A 21137-nucleotide genomic window follows, 5' to 3' on the forward strand; every position below is an offset into this window, starting at 1 on the left:
GTACAAGGGAGGGCTTATGTCTTATTCTCGTATATACTGTTCAGCTTCATTCTTATGTAATCATGTGGGAAAAGTTAATGTTTTGGATTTCTATATGAATGATTACTCGTGGTGACATGATGAATGAACCTCTGAAGAGCGTTAGATGGTAGACTTGAAACTGAGTTATGGAAAATTAATATGCTTGTTTATAAGAAGCAGCATTGTAGTATAGAAAGGAGAAAAAGGTACAGTATTTTGTCAACTTAGTAAACAACTTATGGTTACCTAGAATGAAGTAAAAGAGAATTAAATTTTTTCAAGTAGCTTAAATCGAGATATAACATAGTAGGGTGTAAAATTCAGTGAATATATATGAGAACCTAATTTTTTAAAAAATGAATTTGTATTTAAGCAACTCTCATGCTTCTGAGATAAGTTTGAAGAAATTGCAACATCTAGAATTGATGGAAGATATTGTGGATTTGGCAAAGAAAGTCGTGGTAAGTGGTAGAATGTGTATATCCCCCCCCTATATCTAAAGAATATAAATATTTATACGGTGTCAGGCCCATGTTACTAATTTATAGTGGTTAATGGATTATGGTTTCAGTTTGGATTAATCTGAGATCATTATGCTACCCGTGAGTTTATGCTATGTATTTGAGAAATTAGATAGATGGCTGTCTTTCTGGTTCTGACATGAAGGATGAGATCCAGGACCATTCCTTATCATTAAAGGATAGAAATTGGAATTTGTCACAGATGAAAGTATGCTCCTGGTTCACAGGAACTTTTGTCACTGAAAGTGATGGATTCTCTCTTGTAAAATCATGCCACTGTCAGCATCACAACAAATATTTGTTCTTTGGGATAAACTTTTATTATACAGTATTTGAGGCAGTTTCCTGTTCTGCACTGAGGATGTTTTCCCTTGGAAAACCATTTGATCCTTTTTCTTATTTCGATTGGTTATGAAGCCAAGTGTTTATTTCCTGATAATCCTTTGCTATACCTTGTATCAGCCAATGTAGTTTCATAAGAAATCTTAGTGTAGTGAACTTTAAAATCTATACATCTAAAGGTTATACTAAGTCATTTTATTTCTTGAAGCCAATGTAAGATTACTTCTATATTCTTAGGTAAATTGGGCATGAAAGTGCTTGTGGGAAGTAGACTTTATGTATACATAACAGAATTCTTGAAACGTAGGATTTTTTTTTTGTCCACTGGAAAATTGAAGTGTAACTGATTAAAGATGGAAATAAATGTGTTTTATTGTTTTGTTTTGCAGAATGATTCATTCTTTATTGGGGGCTTATTGAGGATTGGTTATAAAATAGAAAATGTAAGTGATTTTTAAAAAATTTTTTAGAAAATATAAGTGTTAAAACACAGGAAGCAAGCACAGTCATTGCTGATAAATGACAGTTGTCTCATGGCTCATTGCCACATGAATTGGGGTCACATGTTAGTGATTTACATGTATTCGCTAGTATTGATTTCTATATTTTGCTTATACAGTCTCCTTATTTTGGGGGTGTGCATCATGCCCCCCCATAAGGGTAGTATAATTTTGGGCTTCTTTTACATATGATTGTTTTTTTCTTCTTTAGATTATTTATCTGGCATATATTCTCCCAAATGAAATTATTAGGTCCTCGGTATGAACATTTTTGATATGTCATTATTAGATAATCTCCAGATAAAATGATAAGCCAATTTTTAATGCTACTGGTAACATAAACATCTGTTTCCCTTAAGCCTGACATGAGCATTGATAACTCTTCTAATTAACTTCTGAAGTCATTTCAGACTAGATGTATGAATAATATTTCTGTGAACTCCTACTCTTCATGAATATCTTTGCACTGAGTGCTTATTTTCACAGCTGCACTCTCCTATTGTTTATCTCCTTACTCTTCTATTTGCCATAGACCATTTAAAATACACAGTCCCTTTCAGGAACCTTAATCTTTACCTTTAACCTTGTGGTAAGGATGGAAGTCCTAGTTTAGATAAGTTCTGAGACCTCTCATTCACCTTGTATTATTGTACCCTCCTGCTACGCAGGGCAGCTCCTGGCCAGGTTGTAAACCTCAGCTTCCAGGTCTGTAATGATTGAAGCACCATCCTGGTCTCTGAGGGTAGCCTGAGGTTACTTGAAGATATACATATGTGAGTCCATGGTATCAGTTAACTTATATATATTGGGGTCCAGGTATTCTAGGTTGCGTGCTAGAGTAATGAAAACATGGGATTGTGTAAGTTTTTATTAAGAATCTGAAATACTTAGGGGGCCTGGGTGGCTCAGTTGCCTAAGTGTCTGCCTTTAGCTCAGGTCATGATCCCAGGGTCCTGAGATCCAGCTCCGCATTGGGCTCTCTGCTCAGTGGGGCATCTGCCTCTCCTTCTCCATCTGCCTTTCCCTCTCCATCTGCCTCTCTCCCACCTCGTGCTCTCTGTAGTGTGCGTGCATTCTCTCTTTCTCTCATAAATAAATAAAATCTTTAAAAAAAATCTGAAATACTGTATGTTTAAATTTATGGTGCCGTGTGTAAATTTAAAATTAAAAGTAATACCCAAACCACATTCTTCATCTTTTTGATACAGAAAATCTTGGCAATGGAAGAAGCTTTGAATTGGGTGAAATATACAGGCGATGTAACAATTCTACCTAAATTAGGAGCAGTTGACAATTGTTGGCCTATGTTAAGTATTTTCTTTACTGAATGTAAGTATAAATGCATTAAATTGTTAATTGACTCAGATTTAAGGCATTATTTGGGAAAATGAAACGTATGGTTATGTGATTTCTTATTTATGTAAGGATTTTAAAAAAATATTTTTCTCAAAATCCTTTTTATAAGAGAATTTTAACTTTGTAGTTAGCTTTATCCTAAATTTTCTGTCTTAATGATTTCTGACATCATACTTTAAAAAATGCTACCAAGTCGGGGATCCCTGGGTGGCTCAGGGGTTTAGCTCCTGCCTTCGGCCCAGGGCCTGATCCTGGAGTCCTGGGATTGAGTCCTGCATCGGGCTCCCTACATGGAGCCTGCTTCTGCCTGTGTCTCTGCCCCTCTTTCTCTGTCTCTCATGAATAAATAAAACCCTTAAAAAAAAATGCTACCGAGAGAATGCCATAGGTATTATATATGATACCCAAAAAAAAGAGTTCATGACTGGGGCCTCATGTATTTTCATTCAAAAGAGAAGTAAGTAATAGAGCTAACTAAGATAATTTTCATTTTCCTGATGACTGTTATTCTTCTGTATAATGAAACTGCTTTGTATATTTTTTTAACTTTGTGAAATATGTTTCTTTAAAGCATTTGAATGTTAGTGTTTTTATATTATGGCTATAGGGATCTTGAAGGAGGAAATACTTGGCTCTTTAGTTGGTGACTGACACCAGTGCCATCACCACTTGAGAAGAGGCCAAATCTTATACTGTTGATCTAAGTGATGGAGAGAAATTAAGCTTAAATATGAAGACAGTTTTTTCTAATATTACGTACTGGGCTATATTACATTGATAGAGGTGGTTCTCATTGTTCTGGAGGCCTTTAATTATAGGGTTCTCATTGTTCTGGAGGCCTTTAATTATAGGGTGGATTTTTTTTTTTTTTTAAGATTTTATTTATTCATGAGAGACAGAGAGAGAGAGAGGCAGAAACACAGGTAGAGGGAAAAGCAGGCTCCATGCAGGGAGCCCGACATGGGACTCCATCCCTTGTCTCCAGGATCAGGCCCTGGGCTGAAGGCAGTGCTAAACCGCTGAGCCACCCAGGCTGCCTATAGGGTAGATTTTATGCTAGAAGTAGAGGACCAATATCATGTGTTGGGCACCAGTGTGGGCTTGGTTCTGACATTCTCTCTCTGTTCTCTTTTATTTTTTTAAAGATTTTATTCATTTATTTATGAGAGAGAGAGAGAGAGGAAGGCAGAGACACAGGCAGAGGGAGAAACAGGCTTCATGCAGGGAGCCTAGTGCGGGACTTGATTCCGGGACTCCAGGATCACGCCCTGGGCCTGAAGGCAGACACTCAACTGCTGAGCCACCCAGGGATCCCCTGTTCTCTTCTTTAGAATAGCTCAAAGGTACCTGCTGTTGTACCTATTTTAGAAATAAGACTAAGGCTTTGGGAGGTTAAATGATATTTCTGCAGGTTAAATGATATTTCTGAGTGAACCTAGATGAGAAGTCAAGTATCCCTGATTTCAAGGCTTAGGCTTTTATCCTGTAATCTTACTCTGCTCCTTATTAATTACTTTATTTGGTGACCTTCCGAAATTCCTTCTTAAATTTAGATTTTTAGGTACTTTTTTCACCTTGGAAATGTGTTTGGCTAGAGGCTTGACTAGTTTTGTTGGGATAAAATTATTACCACCTAAAGGAATCTATGGAACAGTTAAAAATATAGAAAAATATAGAAAATGAGGTGTGGTAAACTTTTAACATAAATTTTGGTTATTGCCTACTTTATTTTAATTAGTTCATTACATTTTTAAAAGAAAGTGTTTCAAGTAGCATTTTAACATGGCATCCATGAGTGTCAGAATGTTGAATTAGGATATTTAAAGTTATTATATTAAATAAAAGTTAGAAAGTTTTCCACATTTTTATCTTTAGACATTTTTATTGAACATTGTGCTGGGTACACCACAGGCGCTCAGTAATGTTTGTTGAACTAAATGGAGTATTTATGAGGCCTATTTGGAATATTATGTCCAAGCATTTGTTTTAACTACAATTGGAACTAATGTAATAATAAGTGCTTTTTTTAAATGCTAGAAGTAAAACGGATTAGATTCATCAGCAATGAATCTAATATGTTGTAAAACATTTTTTCAGTTCACTTTAAGTTGTACTATTTGATACATGTAAAAGACTGCAAGAAACACGTTATTAGAAAGTTTAATAATTAATTGACCTTATGGACTGACCTGTGTAACCTAAGTTTTAGAACATTAACAATACCAATTTGCTTTTTTTTTTTAAATAAATGTTCTCTCACTCTCTCCTAAAAATAAAATTTAGACAAGTATCACATAACTAAAGTTGTAACAGAAAACTGCAATTTGCTTGAAGAATTTAAAACTCAAAATTGTGCGGAATGTATAGAGGTGAGAATAAATATTTACTTGTAAGTATATTTTAAAATTTATCTGTTAGAACCTTTGTTAACATCCAAAATAAGTTCAGTAAAACTGCTGTTAGCACACAAGGAACAGCCGTAAAATTTAATAATAACACATTTAAAGAAAGATTTCAATACAATTTGATTGGAATATTTATTTTTCCAGAAGAGGAAGACATTTTGGTCAGAATTTAAAAATTTTATATGTGTATATTAAATATATATTTACATGTTATTAAATTTATAGAATATTAAATAATAAACATTTAAAGATATGTGTTTTAAAAGTTAATTGAAAAATAGAAATTTGATTTTTTTTAAACTAAAAGATTTTTAATTAGTTGAGGAAATATAATTTTCTTTGGTAACAGCTTTTTTGAGATAGAATTCATAGAATTCATATGCCATAGAATTCACTCATAGGAATTTTTTTTTTTTTAAGATTTTATTTTTAAGTAATCTCTATGCCCAGTGGGGCTCAGACTTATAGCCCTGAGATCAAGTCACATGCTCTATCGACAGAGCCAGACAGGCACCTGGGAAATATGATTCTAACTAAAATTTTTAAAGGATTTAGGAAAATATTTAATGGTTCTATTTAATTCACTAACTAAAGTTATACAGTCCAGTTTATTTTAACCTGTTTATTTTGAAAATTAGAAAGTTTGAAAAGTTTCCTTTATACTTACAGCATCTTTGATTTCATTCTTGCTGATTTTGCTGCCTCATTTTTTGGCAATTAACCTATTCAACGTTGCCTATATATTTTTTTAGCAGTCAGGATTACTGAATAATACATTTTCTAACTTAAAATTTTACCTTGCATATGTTTTCTTTCCCTGCTATATGCAGGCTCAGTAGGCATATTTAAAAGTAGCCCTGCCAAATAATATACAAGGAGATAAATTGTTAGTAGTTATCCATAATGTGGTGGTTTTATTTACTTTTGATATTCCTTTAACAAAGTTAGCCTTTAGTTATCAGAGATAGGTTTCTTTAAATAAGTATACCAAAATATTGGGTATTGGGTTCTTGTCTTCTACATAAAAAATCCCCCATCTTATTTTTGTTATCAAAGATAAAAGCCCAGAGCCCTTATTTCTCAGATATCGGGGTTCTTGGTTGTCTTTGCTTTTAATTGATGGGTCTTCTTTCACCTTGGTTTCTCAGCAAGGAGAACTAATGAAAATGAAAGGAAATGAAGAGTTTTCAAAAGAAAGATTTGATATAGCTATTATCTATTACACCAGAGCCATTGAATATAGGTAAGAGCAAAATAGAACATTGCGATCTTTTTTGTGTGGCAAATCAAATTAGAATGCTAGTCAGGAGAAATAAAAGCAAGATGAGGAGCTGGAGAGAGTATCTTCTACTTGCTATGTAGAATACTTGGGCATTAGAAGTGTTAGGGATGGCTGGGTAGATGAATGTAACCAAGTAGTAGAATTCAAGTCATGCAGAACTGTGAATATTGCTTCTACCCAGGTGCCCCATTTTCTCTCAAGCTTTCCAGTATAGTGTCACTTGTTTCTTCTTGTACTCATTTTGCCTACAGTTAATCCCTTCCAAATTATCAGCTGATCAAAAAAGGGTATTTTGTTACTAACTAAAGGTATTACTAACACTTAAGATGTCCCCTGTTCAGTAATTTTTGCTAAGAGAGAACTTTTATTTTTTTATTTATTTATTTATTTTTTTTAAGAGAGAACTTTTAAAGGATAATAGTTGGAATTGTTGAGTGTATGTTTTCTCCTCCTCATCTTCTGTTTGCTCAGCTACTAGAATTTTGTAGCATTCCTGCACAGTGTGCTTTATACTTGGTTCCTACTGACATCTTTGCTGGGAGTTCTAATGTTGTAGCAAGGCTTTGGAGGATGTGCTGTAGATAGCTACTGTCTTTCCTGCCTTGCCTGTTTCCATGGGGAATAAGTGAATCAGGGTAGCACACCACATCTGGAAGGCTGCTCTGTTCCAAGGAAAGAACAGATTAAACCCCTAGGAAAGACAAAATTTGAAATGAAGTTACTTAAATTATTGTTGCAGTTTACAGATTTTTTTGGTCAGAGTTCTTTGTCAAGTGGTATAGTCCTGATTTATATAATTCTGTCCTTTATACCATACTTGTGATTTGCTAGCTTTTTAGTAGGTCTCATTTGATCTTCACCACATCCTTAGCAGTTAGGCAGAAAATGTAGGACATTTTGAATACAGTGAAGTGTAGGTTGATTTGAACAAAGTTACTCTGGTAGGAAATGAAGAAATTAGGACTTAGCCAGTTAGGTCTCCAAATCTTATATTCTTTCTGCTCTGCCACACAGATGTAAAGTTTTTGAGAAGTTTTTCATGCCCTATGTTTTCTGTGTGCTTTTTTATTTGTTTTGTATGTGATGTCCTTTACTGACTAACCATTATTTCTTTTAAAGACCTGAAAATCACCTTCTTTATGGTAACCGAGCTCTTTGTTTTCTTCGCACTGGACAGTTTAGGTAAGTTGGTTAGAGTCACTGTTAAACTTAAATACTCAGTCACTGAGCTGTTATACTAAATACTCATTTTTGAGAAATATTTGTTTTGCAGGCATACAAGAAAATCCTTAAATAATTTTTTGGCAGAAATAGCTAAATGGTTAAAGGGGTTCTGTAGGCTTTATACATAATGACAATGGCAGCAGCAGCTGTTCTGAGTGGATAACATATTATATGCTGTTTTAAGTACTTTACATATGTTCCTTAATTCTCACAACATACTATTAGGTAATGTTATTCACATTTACATTTAGGTGGACTCATGCCATTACTAAGTAGTGATGTCAAGATTTGAACACAGATCTTCTCGATGATGTAGAAGTCTGTATTTATAATACCTGTGTTATATCCTTTTGCTCTCAATCTGTCTAATTCTGGAAGAATTTTCACTGTTTCCTATATCTTGATATAAAAAAATTAAGTAAATCTCATTTGTAAGTGAAAGAAAGAAAAGAAATTTAATGGTTTTAACCATCAAAGTGAGATCATAATTCTTTTAATTTCTTACATAATTAATTCTTAGTTTCTTATGTTGCATTGAGCTTTTATTTATTGGTCGAGAAAGATTGTTGACACTGCACCAACCATGATTTTGTTGTCTCTCAGTTTAAAATTTTTAGTATAGGGCAGCCCTGGTGGCTCAGCAGTTTAGCGCCACTTTCAGCCCGGGGTATGATCCTGGAGACCCGGGATTGAGTCCCATGTCAGGTTCCCTGCATGGAGCCTGCTTCTCCCTCTGCCTGTGTCTCTTCCTCTCTCTCTGTATCTCTCATGAATAAATAAATAAAATCTTAAAAAAAAAATTTAGTATATAAATTACAAGCATTAATATTGAGCAGTGTATATGCTCTTACATTTAATTGTGTCCTTCTTAGGGTGGCTTCAGGAATATATCTGCCCAGGAGAAGAATATTAAAAATACAACAAAAGAAACTAAAAAACCAGTTTAGAGCTGGGGATCCTCAGGGAAAAGCTGCATAGTCATAAGGTTCTGCAGAGTTATTAGTTATAATTTATATTTGTGTTTGACATTTTTGTTGCTGAAAATAAAAGGAGAAAACCTGACAAGTTATATGATTCTCACTGTCCATGAAGAAAGAGGACAGAAGTTGCTCAGGTGAAACAGTTTTCCTGATGCTTAGTTCTGGAAGAAATTTCTTACATGGCCTACAAGTAACATGACTGGGTGTTGGAGTAGAGAAGACCCTCAGCAACGTTCCTACTCAAAGCAGAAAATTCTCTGAAAGTGCACTTTTGGGTTTCTGATGAAAGCAGAGAGTCTTGTACTAGTGTTTTTTAGTTAAAGTTCTTATGTTGGGGTGTGGGAGGGTGGGAGTGGGAAAAAGAGTATATTCCAGGTATGTAGCTTTTAAAAATAACATTTGTTTTTCTTTTATTATAAACAGAACACATTCTCATGGTAGAAAATTTGGAAAATACAAGAGTTTAAAAAGAAGAAAATAAAAATCACCAGTAATCCAACCACCTCGGAGAATACCGCTGTATTAACGTTATGCAGCTTTTAGATGGCTTAAGCCGTGGATAAAGCGAGGCTATCTAGACTAGAGGAATGGATGGGCTGGACACAGTCTTCCATCAATACCACTGTCCTCAACTGGTTCTGACAAGAAATGAGCTACAAATGTCCTTAGGTTATTGCTTCTGGCTAGGTCCAGAATTGCAGATATCCTATGCTGTTTGATGGTGAATCTGTGTGCTTTCAAGATGAATAGGTTGGCAACTTGACTAGCCTCTTGTGAAAATCGAAACCTTGATTGGGCGGAAGGTCATCCACTCTGCATAGGGGAGCTCCGAGAGCAGAGCAGCAAGCCGGGGGGTTTCTGCCCTCTTTCATGAGTGTTGAATGCTAGACACTCAAGGAGGATCCTCTTAAAACTGCGCTGCAAAGGAGGTGCATCAAAGTAGAAATACAGAAGCCAGGTAGCCTGGTGAGGAAAAGGTCAAGAGCAGGGTTGTGTGTCCATCCTTGTACCTACTTCCTGATAGTCTAGCTTGTGGTTCAACACCATTGAAGTTTTCACTAGAGGCAGGTCAGCCGCATTTTCTTCTTAGGGAATCACTGATATGTATTGGATGCCAATGTAAAGTCAGAAACATTGTGCCTCATAGTTTTGTTGGTGTTTCCTACCTTTTTGCATACTGTTTATATGACTTGTTCAGTAGGGATAATGTTTTCTGAGTACATCTCACTCCTGATCAAGTGAGTAGATAATGTGACTTCAGAAAGGAACATGTTGCCAGCGATTCACTATTGCTATTGACAAAAGAGGACCCAAGCCCTTTAGCTGAGTTACCACGATTGAGATGTTTTAAAGCTCTCACACCTGAGGTTTGGTAGATCTGTCAAGGGAATCTGGCAGAGCAGCTGTGGGACACCTGGGGGTAAAGCATCTAACCTCTGTGGTACTGTTGTGAGCACTTTATGCATTCAAGCTCAAAAAGCCCTTATCTCTGTGAGGTGGGTGCTGCTGTCTCTTTATAGATGAGGAAACAGGAATGGGGAAGTCAAGCAAAGTATTCTCAGAAACTAGGTGGGTGTGATGGAGCCAGAATATGAACCCAGGCAGCCTGGATACAGAGTCTTTACCATTAATCCCCATCGGAAGGGGATGGTAGACTCAAAGGACAATGTGAAAAAAAATTTTTTTTTAAATAAATGGTTCAAATAGTCAATAAACATGAGTATCCTTATAGAACATGCAGATTACAAACCTTGAGTCTCTTTCTCATGTCCATCAGATTGGCAAAAATTTTAAAAACCTCATAATACCAAGTGTTTGAGAGGATGTGGAACAAAGGAAACTTGCATACTCGACTGGAGAAAGTGTAAATTGGTGCAATCACTTTGGACAGCAATTTGGCAAGGTGAAGATGTGCATACTCTGCAGCCCACTTCTAGGCTCCTATTCTCCAAACTCAAATGTGTACCCAAGAAGATACATACAAGCCTTCATGATAGCACTGTTTGTAAGAGTAAAGAAATGGAAACAACTTAAATGTCCATCAGTGGGGGAATGGATAAATAAATGATGGTATATTCATACAATGGAATTTTATACAGCAGTTAAAATGATGACAATGTTGAGTAAAAATGCAAGTTGCAGAATAATTTGTATGGTATGATGCAATTTATATAATGTCAAAATATGCAAAATGACATACATATCCATAGTTAATACATAGTATGTATTAAAATGTTTTTGAAATGCATGGGCATGTTAAACACCAGGGGAGTGGCTGTCTCTGGGGAGGGAAGGATGGGAGATGAGAAAGTGGAACACAGTGGTTGTGGACTGTAACAGTTCTGCAAAAAGATCTGAAGTAAATATGGCAAAATGTTAAGATCTTGCTAAGCTGGTATATGGGTGTTGACTTAATAATGTTATTCTCTGTATTTTTGTGTGTAATTGAAATATGTGATAAAAAGTGATATAGTGAAATTAAAAATGCACATGGTAAGATAAAAAAAAAACAAAAGCAATGGTCACTAAAACATCAAGGATAAAGTAAGTGAAAAGTAATCTTGTAAGAAGAGAAATAGAAGTGTTTTAAGACTGATGGGGGAGAGCCTGAGGTGAGGTGTGTGTGGGGAAAATGCTTCATTAAGAAATGGTCAAAGTGGTGGTGGTGGTTTTAATGCCAGATAGCACAGTTTGTACCACCTCTGGGGGAATGTAGGTGAGGCTGAGAGCCCATCTGAACTCTTACCATTCATCAGACGTGTGCACCTCCAGATCTGCGGATGTCATACTTGGGAAATCTTTGGAATGGGGTTGGAATGGGGGGTGCTGTGTGTGGAAATACACTACCTTCTGCCACAGCTTCCACTGAATCTGAATCCTTCACACTCAGGACTGTGTGCAGTGTATCCCAGATGCCCGTTGTGGCTGAGATGTCCTTTTATTCAGGTCTTCCAGAAGTTCACTTTTCAAATATAATTCGCCATTTATAGGGCATTTTAGAGTAATAGTTTTAATTGAAGTAATCAGATATATTCTTGTTTTTTTTTGTTTTTTGAATAATCATATTTTTAAAGGAGAATTTAGAATAGGCATTTAGGCATATCTGTGGCTTCTGTAGTTACAGTACTTACTTACGCAAGGTATATCATTAGGCTGTGCCTCTTTATTGTTTCATTCCTCCTAGTTCTCACATGTGGAAATTTGAATTCTTTGATGGGACATGATAAACTGTAAGAGGAAATGAAATTGGAGAAAGGGAAAGCTCAGCCTTGGATGTTTTTTACATTTACTTTGGAAAATTATGGAGTTTTAAACTTGGTATTTGCTTTGACCTTCAGTGCTTAACTACCCATCATAATATGTTCTCTTCTGTTAGATCCAACTTGTGATTAATCACCGGTAGATAGACTTTAAATGACTTCTGGTTTTTGTTTTCATTTTGTGTTTTTCTGAATTTCTCTGAGGCCAGAGGTATAAATTAAGTCAATTGTATGTTCCTATGAGAATTTCAAAAGTCCTAGTGTGAGGTGCCTGGCTGGTGCAGTCAGGAGAGCATATGTGACTCTTGATCTCAGGGTTGGGAGTTTGAGCCCCATGTTGGGCTTGGAGCCTACTTAAAGAAGAAAAATCCTAGTGTGTGTTTGTAGCTTCAGTGTGAGCATTTTGGTTTGGTAAATTACTAAGCTGGTCTCTTTTGTGGGCTCTTTATTTTTACAAGTTGCTAAATTTGCTTTTGAAGAAAACATTTTTTCAATATTGGTGGTGCACTCGCTTTTTAAAAAGCAGTAACAAATGCATATCATAAAAAGTTAAGAGTATGAAAGGATAAACTGAAAACTCTTGCCAAGCTCAGACCCCTGCCCTGATTCCTCTTTTCAGATACTTAAATATTTCCATAATATTTTTTATGCCTATATAAGCACTTAATATGTTGAACCAAATGGAGTTGCCATTTTTAGAAGTTAGAATATAGGCAGTTTCGTTTGATTCAATGTAATGTGTATATATGTGTAATCGTGTGTGGGTGTATATATATATATATTTTAAATATGCGTGGGAGCATACTATACATACTGTTGTCTTTTTGGTTTTTTAAAAAATACTTAACTTTTGGAGCTCGTTGCATATCACTGTATATAGAGATATAACTTTATATAATATAGAGATATAATCTCTATAATATAGAGATATAACTTTATTTGTATTCATGGCTCCATAGTCTTTTACTCCTGGATTACTCCTGCTTTGGTTAGTTTGTATTAGAATATAAATTATTTCCAGTTAAAAATAATTATGTACAGCTCTGTAATGATATCCTTTTACTTATGTTCTACACTCAGGTGCAAGTATATCTGAATAGATAAATTCCTGAGTGCTTTTACTTGGATGAAAGGGCTTATCTAACTTTAATTCCAGACACTGACTTTTTTTTTTTTTTCAGACACTGACTTTTGATTTAAAGTATATGTGTTCAGTTGATGGTTGTTACATCTGAGTCCTGCTTTTATTGCTTCATTGTAAGATCTAGGAACCTGGGAGAGTAGTAGTATTATTTATTTATTGGTCTGGTCAGGTCTCAGAGGGATGATTTACAATAGGGAAGAAAAAAATGATAATCCTTTTATGGCCTATGAAATTCTTACATATATGGTGGTTTGAGAATCAGTAAATAGCATCTCCTTTCCTCCCAAGTCCAGAATCAGTTAAGAAATAGAAACAGAAGACAAGGCAAATGGTGATCCAATCTTGCCTCCAGGGCTGACAGTTTTCAAAGAACAGGGCTTTATCAGAACAGTCTGATAGCCAAGTGACTTGTTATTAGTTCACCTATGGTCACAACTGGCAACAGAGACCTTTGTGAACTTTAAGCTTGGAGAATAGGGAATCTAGTATTATGGTGCTCAGTATAAGATTCCAAGAGAGAAAAAAGAAGAGGCTAAGCTACATACGATTAGTGCCCCTCCCTACCATTAATTACGTTATTATTCATCCTCAGGAAATGTTAGTGGGGGGTGGAGAAGGAGAGAGCTCAGAAATGATTAATCTAGCAAATCCGCATGGAAACTGGAAGAAGGAGAAATACATATTCACTCCTAACATATTTTAGGGCAAAATGTGGCATATCCTATATGAAGAAATGGGTGAGAGGGCTGGAAAAGTAACACTTCCCCATATGATATGTATTCTGTTGAAGACGCTGTTTGGTACTCTCACCATTATGTCACACAGTCTTCAAGAGTAGGTGACCATTTACATCTTGAGTTTTCCTGTTTTCATAGATACATTGTGCAGTTATATTGCTGTTGATAAAATTGTCCCTACTCTCCACAGAGTATTAATGCCTTAGCCGCACTAGGTTTGATGAGCAATCACAGTAATGTAATTTATTATGCCCACTTTGTTTTAGTAGGAGGATGTGGTCATATGCTAATAAATGTGAAAACATGTTAGTGTTTTTCTCTCTATATACATACACATACTAATATATATGGTATTTAGAATTATGTGATTATAACATAGTACCTATAGTTATAATTTTGTATATTGATTACAATAACATTCAGCGTTGATTCAACAAATATGATTGGACTTCTGCATCTAGCTATGTCAGAAATAAGCAAAACCAGACATAGTTCCTATATTCTAGACAGTGGGCCAGCACTGGGAGGGAGGATGTTGCATCCATGGAATTAATAGTATGGTGGATGGCCGAATACAGAGGGGAGTGGTGGTCAGGAACTAGACCAAAGAGGCTCTTGTAGGCTACATAAATATGGCCTTGAAGAGCATCAAGAAGTAAAGGATTTTAAATCGAGATGAGATGGCATGATTAGTTCTTTAGAAAGATCAGTGTAGTGAGAATGGAGGGGGTGCAACCTGAACGTGGGTTAAAAGGCTGTTGCAGTACTCTAGGCCAGAAGTGATGGTAGCTTAGAGCAGGGTAATGGTAGTGGAAATGGAGAAGTGGAAGGATTTGAGATATTTTGGAGGTAAAATGGACAGAAGTTGCTTATGGTTTGGTGTTTGGAACTATTTTGACGTTTCTGCCTTCAGCCACTTCATGGATTATAGGCTCGCTCCCTAACACTGGGATCACTGGAAGAGATACAGGAAGTAGAACTCAACTTCACTCTTAGACATCCTGAGTGGAAGTGTACTTGAAGGGTCTTAGTTGGAATGTCACACTGGCAATGAATTATGTGGGTCTGGGACTCCAAGGAAAATATTTGGGTAAGAGATGCATATTTGGGATAGTTAACCTAGATGATTTGACGTTGCAAATGTGAATGAGGTTATTTGGGGAGATGGCTCCCAACTTTGCACCCTGGAATTGACCTTGGAAGAAATACCCCCAACCCAGAGATTTTGGATTTAATTAATTGGGCATTGGGCTTCTAACAGCGTCCCAGGTGGTATTCGTGTAGCCAAGGTTGAGACCTATTGGTGTAGAACAAGTATAAGCTGAGAACTGGGACCGCGCGTTGAGCGACACAAATAGTGACCAATTAAGGGAAAATGAACCTGCAGGGGAGACTTACGGGTAGCCAGAGAGGTTAAGAGGAAAACTCGAAGTATGATATGGAAGGAAGAGAAAGTGACCAGTAGTACCTGTTGTTGCTGAGAAGCCAAATGGAATTTAGATTGAGCAATATGGACATCTTTTAGTTATAGGGAGAGTGTGAGTGGGAAGCTTGGAATAGATCCTGGGTTGGAGTGGGTTGAGATGAGAGGAAATGGAGATTGTATAGGCAGCTGTTAAAAGTATTTGCAGAGGGAAGCAGTGGGGAGACGAGTTGTGCTTTTGAATTAGGATGTGTTTGGTCACAAATAACAGAAAACCCTGTTTAAATGGTGAAGAAAACTTAACCTCATTCAAGAAATCCGTAAGAAGGTGGCTCTAGGGTTATATATTTAGTGCCTCAGCAATGTCATCAAAGACCTAGGATTTTTCTAGCCCCAGTGGGTCACTTGGAGCTCAGGCTGTCTCCTCTGGCTATTGTGATTCAGATCATAAACTGGACATTGCCATCTCTAGCAAAAGAATGGTTCTTGTAATCTTCAGAAAAAAATAACACATACTGAGAAGTGTGTATTTCATAAGTATATAGGTTGAATTTTCAGAAGCCTTACATGTGTAATCAGTACCCAGAAATTCCCCTTTTCCCTCCTCCTAGCCTACCCACCTTCTTCCCCAGGATAACTACTGTCCCATCTTCCAACACCGTGGGTTAGTTTTGCCTGTTTTTGTGCAATGTAAACAGTCATGGTATGTGCTCTTTTATGTTTGGCATTCAGCATTGTTTTCGAGATCCATATTGTTGCATGGAGTTGTAAAGTGTTCATCTATTGCATGAATATACCACATTTTATCCATTCTAATGTTGATGGACATTTGGGTAGTTTCTAGTATTTGGCTTTTACAGATAGTATCATTGTGAACATATGTATTCATTTCTGTTGAGAATCTAATTAAGGAGTGGAGTTGCTGGAACGAGGGTATGCTTATATTCAGCTTTCATACATAATTTCCTATATGGTTGTATGGTTTTACACTCCTGCCAGCAGCATATGAGAGTTTCAGTTCCATGTCCTCACTAACACTTATTATTTTGTGTCATTTCATTTAGACATTCTGATGGGTATGTAGTGATACAGTGCTGTGATTTTAATTTGCATTTTCTTAAGTCCATTAAGGATATTTAAGTTGAGCATCTTTTCATATGCTTATTGACCACTTAGATATTTTCCTGTGAAGTGCCTGTTTGAATCTTTTGCTGTTTTTTTTTTTTTTTCTTTCTTTCTTTTTTGAGTTGAATGTCTTATTAGGTTTTTAAAACTTTTTTTGGATTTGAGTCATTGGTCAAATATATGTATTAGAAATAGCTTCTCACACTCTGGCTTGCTTTTTTCACTTTTGATATTTCTTTTTTTTCACAAACAAATGATGCTAACTTTAACATAATGCCATTTATCAGTTTTTCTTTCTATAATGAACACTTTTTTGGGTTCTGTTTGTAGTCTTTGCCTTCTCTAACATCACCAAAATGTTCTGTGTTTCTTTTAAAGGCTTGATTGTTTAACTTTGTATTTAGTGAGATGAGAGGTAGAGTTCAAGATAGGTATGAATGTCTAATGGACTCATCACTCTTTCTTAAGAATATGTTTCCTCCACGCACTGCAGTGGTCATCTTTGTCGTATAGATCAGGTGACGGTATGTAAGCATCTGTTTCTGATTTGTTTATCCTAATCTGTTGGTCAGGTCATCTGTATTTAGATAGACTTTTCTTTTTTTTTAACTATATATAGCCTTTTAGTGGGTCCTGCTGTCTGATAGTGTAAGTTACCTAGTTTTGTTCTTCCTTGTAATCTCTTTTTAAGAGTGATGAGTTCTCTTAGCTCTCATTGGCCAGCACTGGGTCATATGACTCCCCAAACCAGTCAGTAGAAAGGAGAATGAAATTGCCATGATTGGCTTAAACTAATTATTATCCTCATTTTACATATGAGAATGTGGGCCAGAGAGTTTAAAAACTTCCTAAATAATCCCGAGGAGAGTTAGTGATTGTATTGAACTTAATTCCCATCTGTCTCAGCTTTTATGCTCTGTCTACTGTAGTTTACCTGATGTATGAAAGATCTGGGAGTTATCTTTCTGGAGACCGGAAGTCTTGCTGATGTGCAAAAATAGTGTAGAAAAACTATGCAGATAGTAAAAAGTTAGATATAGATAAGATGTAGACAAGATGTGTAGGAAACACTCCAGAAGTAGGAAAAGTACTTATTCCTGGGTAGTTGTGATTGTGACTCTGGGTGACTTTTTCCTTTTGTTTTACTTTTCTGTATTTTCCAAATTTCCTATAATGGACATATATGGATTTTTAAAAATTAAAAATTATTTTTAACTAGGTTATTTCTAGAAAATTCAAGAAGTACAAATAGATACACAATTTATACTGCCTTTGTTAAAAAATAAAAATGAATATTTCTTGTTTTTCTTTTTAGAAATGCACTTGGTGATGGAAAGAGAGCCACTATCCTGAAGAGCAATTGGACGAAGGTAGGTTTCTTTTATCTTTACATTGGGCAGGTATTGCTGTATAACTTTATGAAAAATCTGTGTACAGGATGTAAATCTATATGTAAAAACAGTGGATAAAATGCCAAACTCAAGAATATGAGAGGGGAATCTTCAGTTCCATAATCAGAAAGGAGACTTAATGCAGCAGTGAGAAGCCATATGTGTCTGAGGAGAATGAGAAGCAGGTAGAAATGTTGAGGATCTGGAGGGTACCTTAGTGTTTGAGATGTCAGGATCTGCACATCCTGGGTGGATTAAAGACTTAACTATGAAACTTAAAACTTAGGAGGAGAATTGTAGTAGGAGGCTGTCTTTACAGCCTTCAGGTGGGAAAGGATTTATTATGTAACCTAAAATGCACAATTTGGTGTTGGGGGGGTCCTTATAAATTTGATTCTGTCAAACTTAAAAACTTCTGTATGTCAAAAGACATCATGAATGTAGTAGTCCTAGTCTGAGAGGAGATAATTTGTCATATAAATAACATATATAACTGATAGGGATTATATCCAGAATATACAAAGAATTGCAATAAATAGGAAACCCAGTAGAAAATGGGCAAGTGAATAAACAAGCGTTTCACAGAAGAGAAATTCTGAATGGGCAATAAGAATAAACTATGTTCTATTTCCTAGCACTTAAAATTGTACAGTTAGAAAAACAAAACCAAGAGAGCAGAATAAAGAGCTTCCAAACAGATCTGCATGTACTAAGTAAAAGTAAACCAATATGATATTGTTTAGATCTTTAGAGTGGCAAAAATTAAAGAGACCAGTAGTCCCAAGTATTGGTGAATGTGTATACCAACAGGACTTCCATAAACCAGTGGGTGAGAATTGGTTGCAACTGAAGTGGAGAGCACTCTGATGTGCATATGCTGTAATTATTTGATTCTGAGTGTGTGTACCCCACAAACATTTTTGTAGTGTGTACACATGGTAAGATATGCAAAATGGTCATTGCAGTGTTGCTTTAATGGCATAGAACTACAGATACCTACATATCCATTGATAAGGCAGGGATGGTCTGCTCTGATCTGTCCCTCTTCTTAAACACCCATTATGTCTCCGACCTCACACCTACCACTCTCTCCCTACTTCACTGTGTGTTGACCTGTTGGTCTCCTCACCTGTTTCTTAAATATACCAGGTCCACTCCCAGTTTTCACTTGTTCTGACCTCTGCCTACAATTAGAATGCCTTCCCCCAGAGTATGAGCTAGCTCCCTTATTTCCTTTCATGTTTTACTGAAAATCTCCTAGGTGGAAGCTTCTTGGCCACATTACTAAAATGACAAGCCTGCCCCTGCCTATCCTCTTTCCCTGCTTTACTTTTTCCCTCTTGGTGATTAACATTATAAACATACTGTGTGTATTATTTAAGCTATGTTTAGTGTGTGTCCTGTACAGTGTGAGCTCCACGAGGACAGATTTTTTTGTTTGGTTGATTCTCTCTTGAATTTGGACTGCCTGACAACTGCTTGGCACATAGCAAGCACTTAGTGAACGAACGAACCGAATACTGGATTGCAGATGGAATAAGTTAACTGGCTTATCAACATTTACAGATCTAAAAAATGGTGTTGGATGAAAAAAAAAAAAAAAACAATAAAAGCGTCATACAGGCCAGAAAAACACTTAACTCGTGATAATGTTTCCTCCTGGGCAGTTAGAGAAGGAAAGATAGGGTACAAAGAGGATTGCAGCCATATCTGTTTGGTTTTATTTCTTCTAGTAAAAAACAATCTAAAGCAAATATAACAAAATGTTAGCAGTTAATTCTGGGTGTTTATGATACTAATCACTGTATATATTCCTAAATCACAAAAAAATTTTTTTTAAAGTAAAGCTTTAGATAAGACACAGAAAGATACATGTTTCAGACTTCATTCATGACTTTACATCATTTGTTTTTAAATTAGAATGAATATTAGTCATAGAATTTTAGAGTCCCCCAGATAATGATTCATGTGGCCAAAATGTGTATTGGGGCCTAGGGATTGTGAAATGCCCCAGGTAGACTCCTGCATCTAAATTTTGGAGTCTTTTTAAATGCTTTATTTTACAGATGAAGAGATTAGGCCCAGAAAGGTAAAGGCACTTTTACAAATAAAAGACAAAACTGGATTGACTATCCAGCACTGGATATGCTTCTGTTTGAGAGTGAATAATTTGTTGCTATTTTTACTATGAGTCATCTTTGTACTTGATACAGAATCTTTGTTGATCACTGACCCTGACATTTGGCGTGTACTCTAAAATACTTATTCTATGGATGATAAAATTTTTTTAAAGATTTTATTTATTTATTCATGAGAGAGACAGAGAAGCAGAGACATAGGCAGAGGGAGAAGCAGGCTCCCTGCAGGGAGCCTGATGTGGGACTCGATTCCAGGACCCCGGGATCACGACCTGAGCCAAAGGCAGACGCTCAACCACTGAGCCACCTGGGCATCCTGGATGATAGAATTCTTAATACCGAAACCCAGACCCTGAAGTTAGTCTTCTAGAGTTACCATTTGGTATTTTAGTCTATTGTCAATTTAGAAAAAAGAGTACTGAAACATGCTGAATTACATTGAGGACTTCATGTAGAATATTTATTTCTGGTTTAATTTATCAAACGGAAAATTTTCATTTTTTTAAAGATTTTATTTATTTGAGAGAGCATGAGACACAGCAAGAGCACATGAGCAGGGGGGAGGGGGAGAGGGAGAGGGAGAAGCAGACTGCTGAGTGTGGGACCTGATGGGACTTGATCATGGCCCAAGCCAAAGGCAGATCCCTAACTGACTGAGACACCTAGGTACCCCAAATTTTTACTCTCTAAAAAACCATTTTTAGAGCAAGTTTAGGTTCATAGCAAAATTAAAAGGAAGGTAAGCCTACACATGCATAGCCTCCCCCATTATCAGTATACCCCAGCTGAGTGGTAGAATTTGAAAATTGATAAACATACACAGGTTTATAATTTATACCTACATTGTAATCACCCAAAGTCCGTAGTTTATCTTAGGATTCACTTCCTAAGTGTTTTATATACATATATCTTAAGATTTATTTATTTATTCATGAGAAACACAGAGGGAGGGGCAGAAAACACAGGCAGGGGGAGAAGCAGGCTCCCCGCAGGGAGCCCGCTGTGGGACTCAATCCCAGATCCCAGGATCATGCCCTGAGCCGAAGGCAGATGCTCAACCGCTGAGCCACCCAGATGTCCCCCTAAGTGTTATATATGATGTGAGTTTAGACAAATGGATCATGACATTTACCTATCATGATTTAAACAGTATTTTCACTGTCCCTCAAATTCTCTGATTTGCCTGTCCAAACCCCTGGCAACCACTGATCTTCTGTTTCCATTAGTTTTACCTTTTCCAGCATGTCATAGAGTATGTAGCCTTCTCAGGTAGCCTTCTCTTTCCTTT

At 36.3% G+C, this 21137-nt stretch overlaps 2 protein-coding genes across 12 annotated transcripts in view; one reads left to right on the forward strand and one right to left on the reverse strand.

The window, feature by feature from the left end:
• The window catches only part of LOC112661900 (phosphatidylinositol glycan anchor biosynthesis class P), a 79276-nt gene that overhangs the window by 23407 nt on the left and 34732 nt on the right, over positions 1-21137 (reverse strand). The gene's annotated exons all lie outside the window — the stretch shown is intronic.
• The window catches only part of TTC3 (tetratricopeptide repeat domain 3), a 117044-nt gene that overhangs the window by 14050 nt on the left and 81857 nt on the right, over positions 1-21137 (forward strand). For 5 of the 11 annotated variants that reach the window (XM_025449999.3, XM_025449996.3, XM_025450000.3 and 2 more), the window contains exons 5-11: positions 395-482; positions 1274-1327; positions 2593-2713; positions 5024-5109; positions 6294-6388; positions 7547-7609; positions 17636-17690. In XM_025449999.3, the coding sequence (XP_025305784.1) occupies positions 395-482; positions 1274-1327; positions 2593-2713; positions 5024-5109; positions 6294-6388; positions 7547-7609; positions 17636-17690 (562 nt within the window). Of the gene's footprint in view, positions 1-394; positions 483-1273; positions 1328-2592; positions 2714-5023; positions 5110-6293; positions 6389-7546; positions 7610-9114; positions 10535-17635; positions 17691-21137 lie in introns of those variants that run through there. The other 6 variants (XM_035709371.2, XM_025450003.3, XM_025450001.3 and 3 more) reach the window with 2 other exon arrangements.

Source organism: Canis lupus, chromosome 31 (assembly GCF_003254725.2).
Source record: "Canis lupus dingo isolate Sandy chromosome 31, ASM325472v2, whole genome shotgun sequence".
Lineage (NCBI taxonomy): Eukaryota > Metazoa > Chordata > Mammalia > Carnivora > Canidae > Canis > Canis lupus.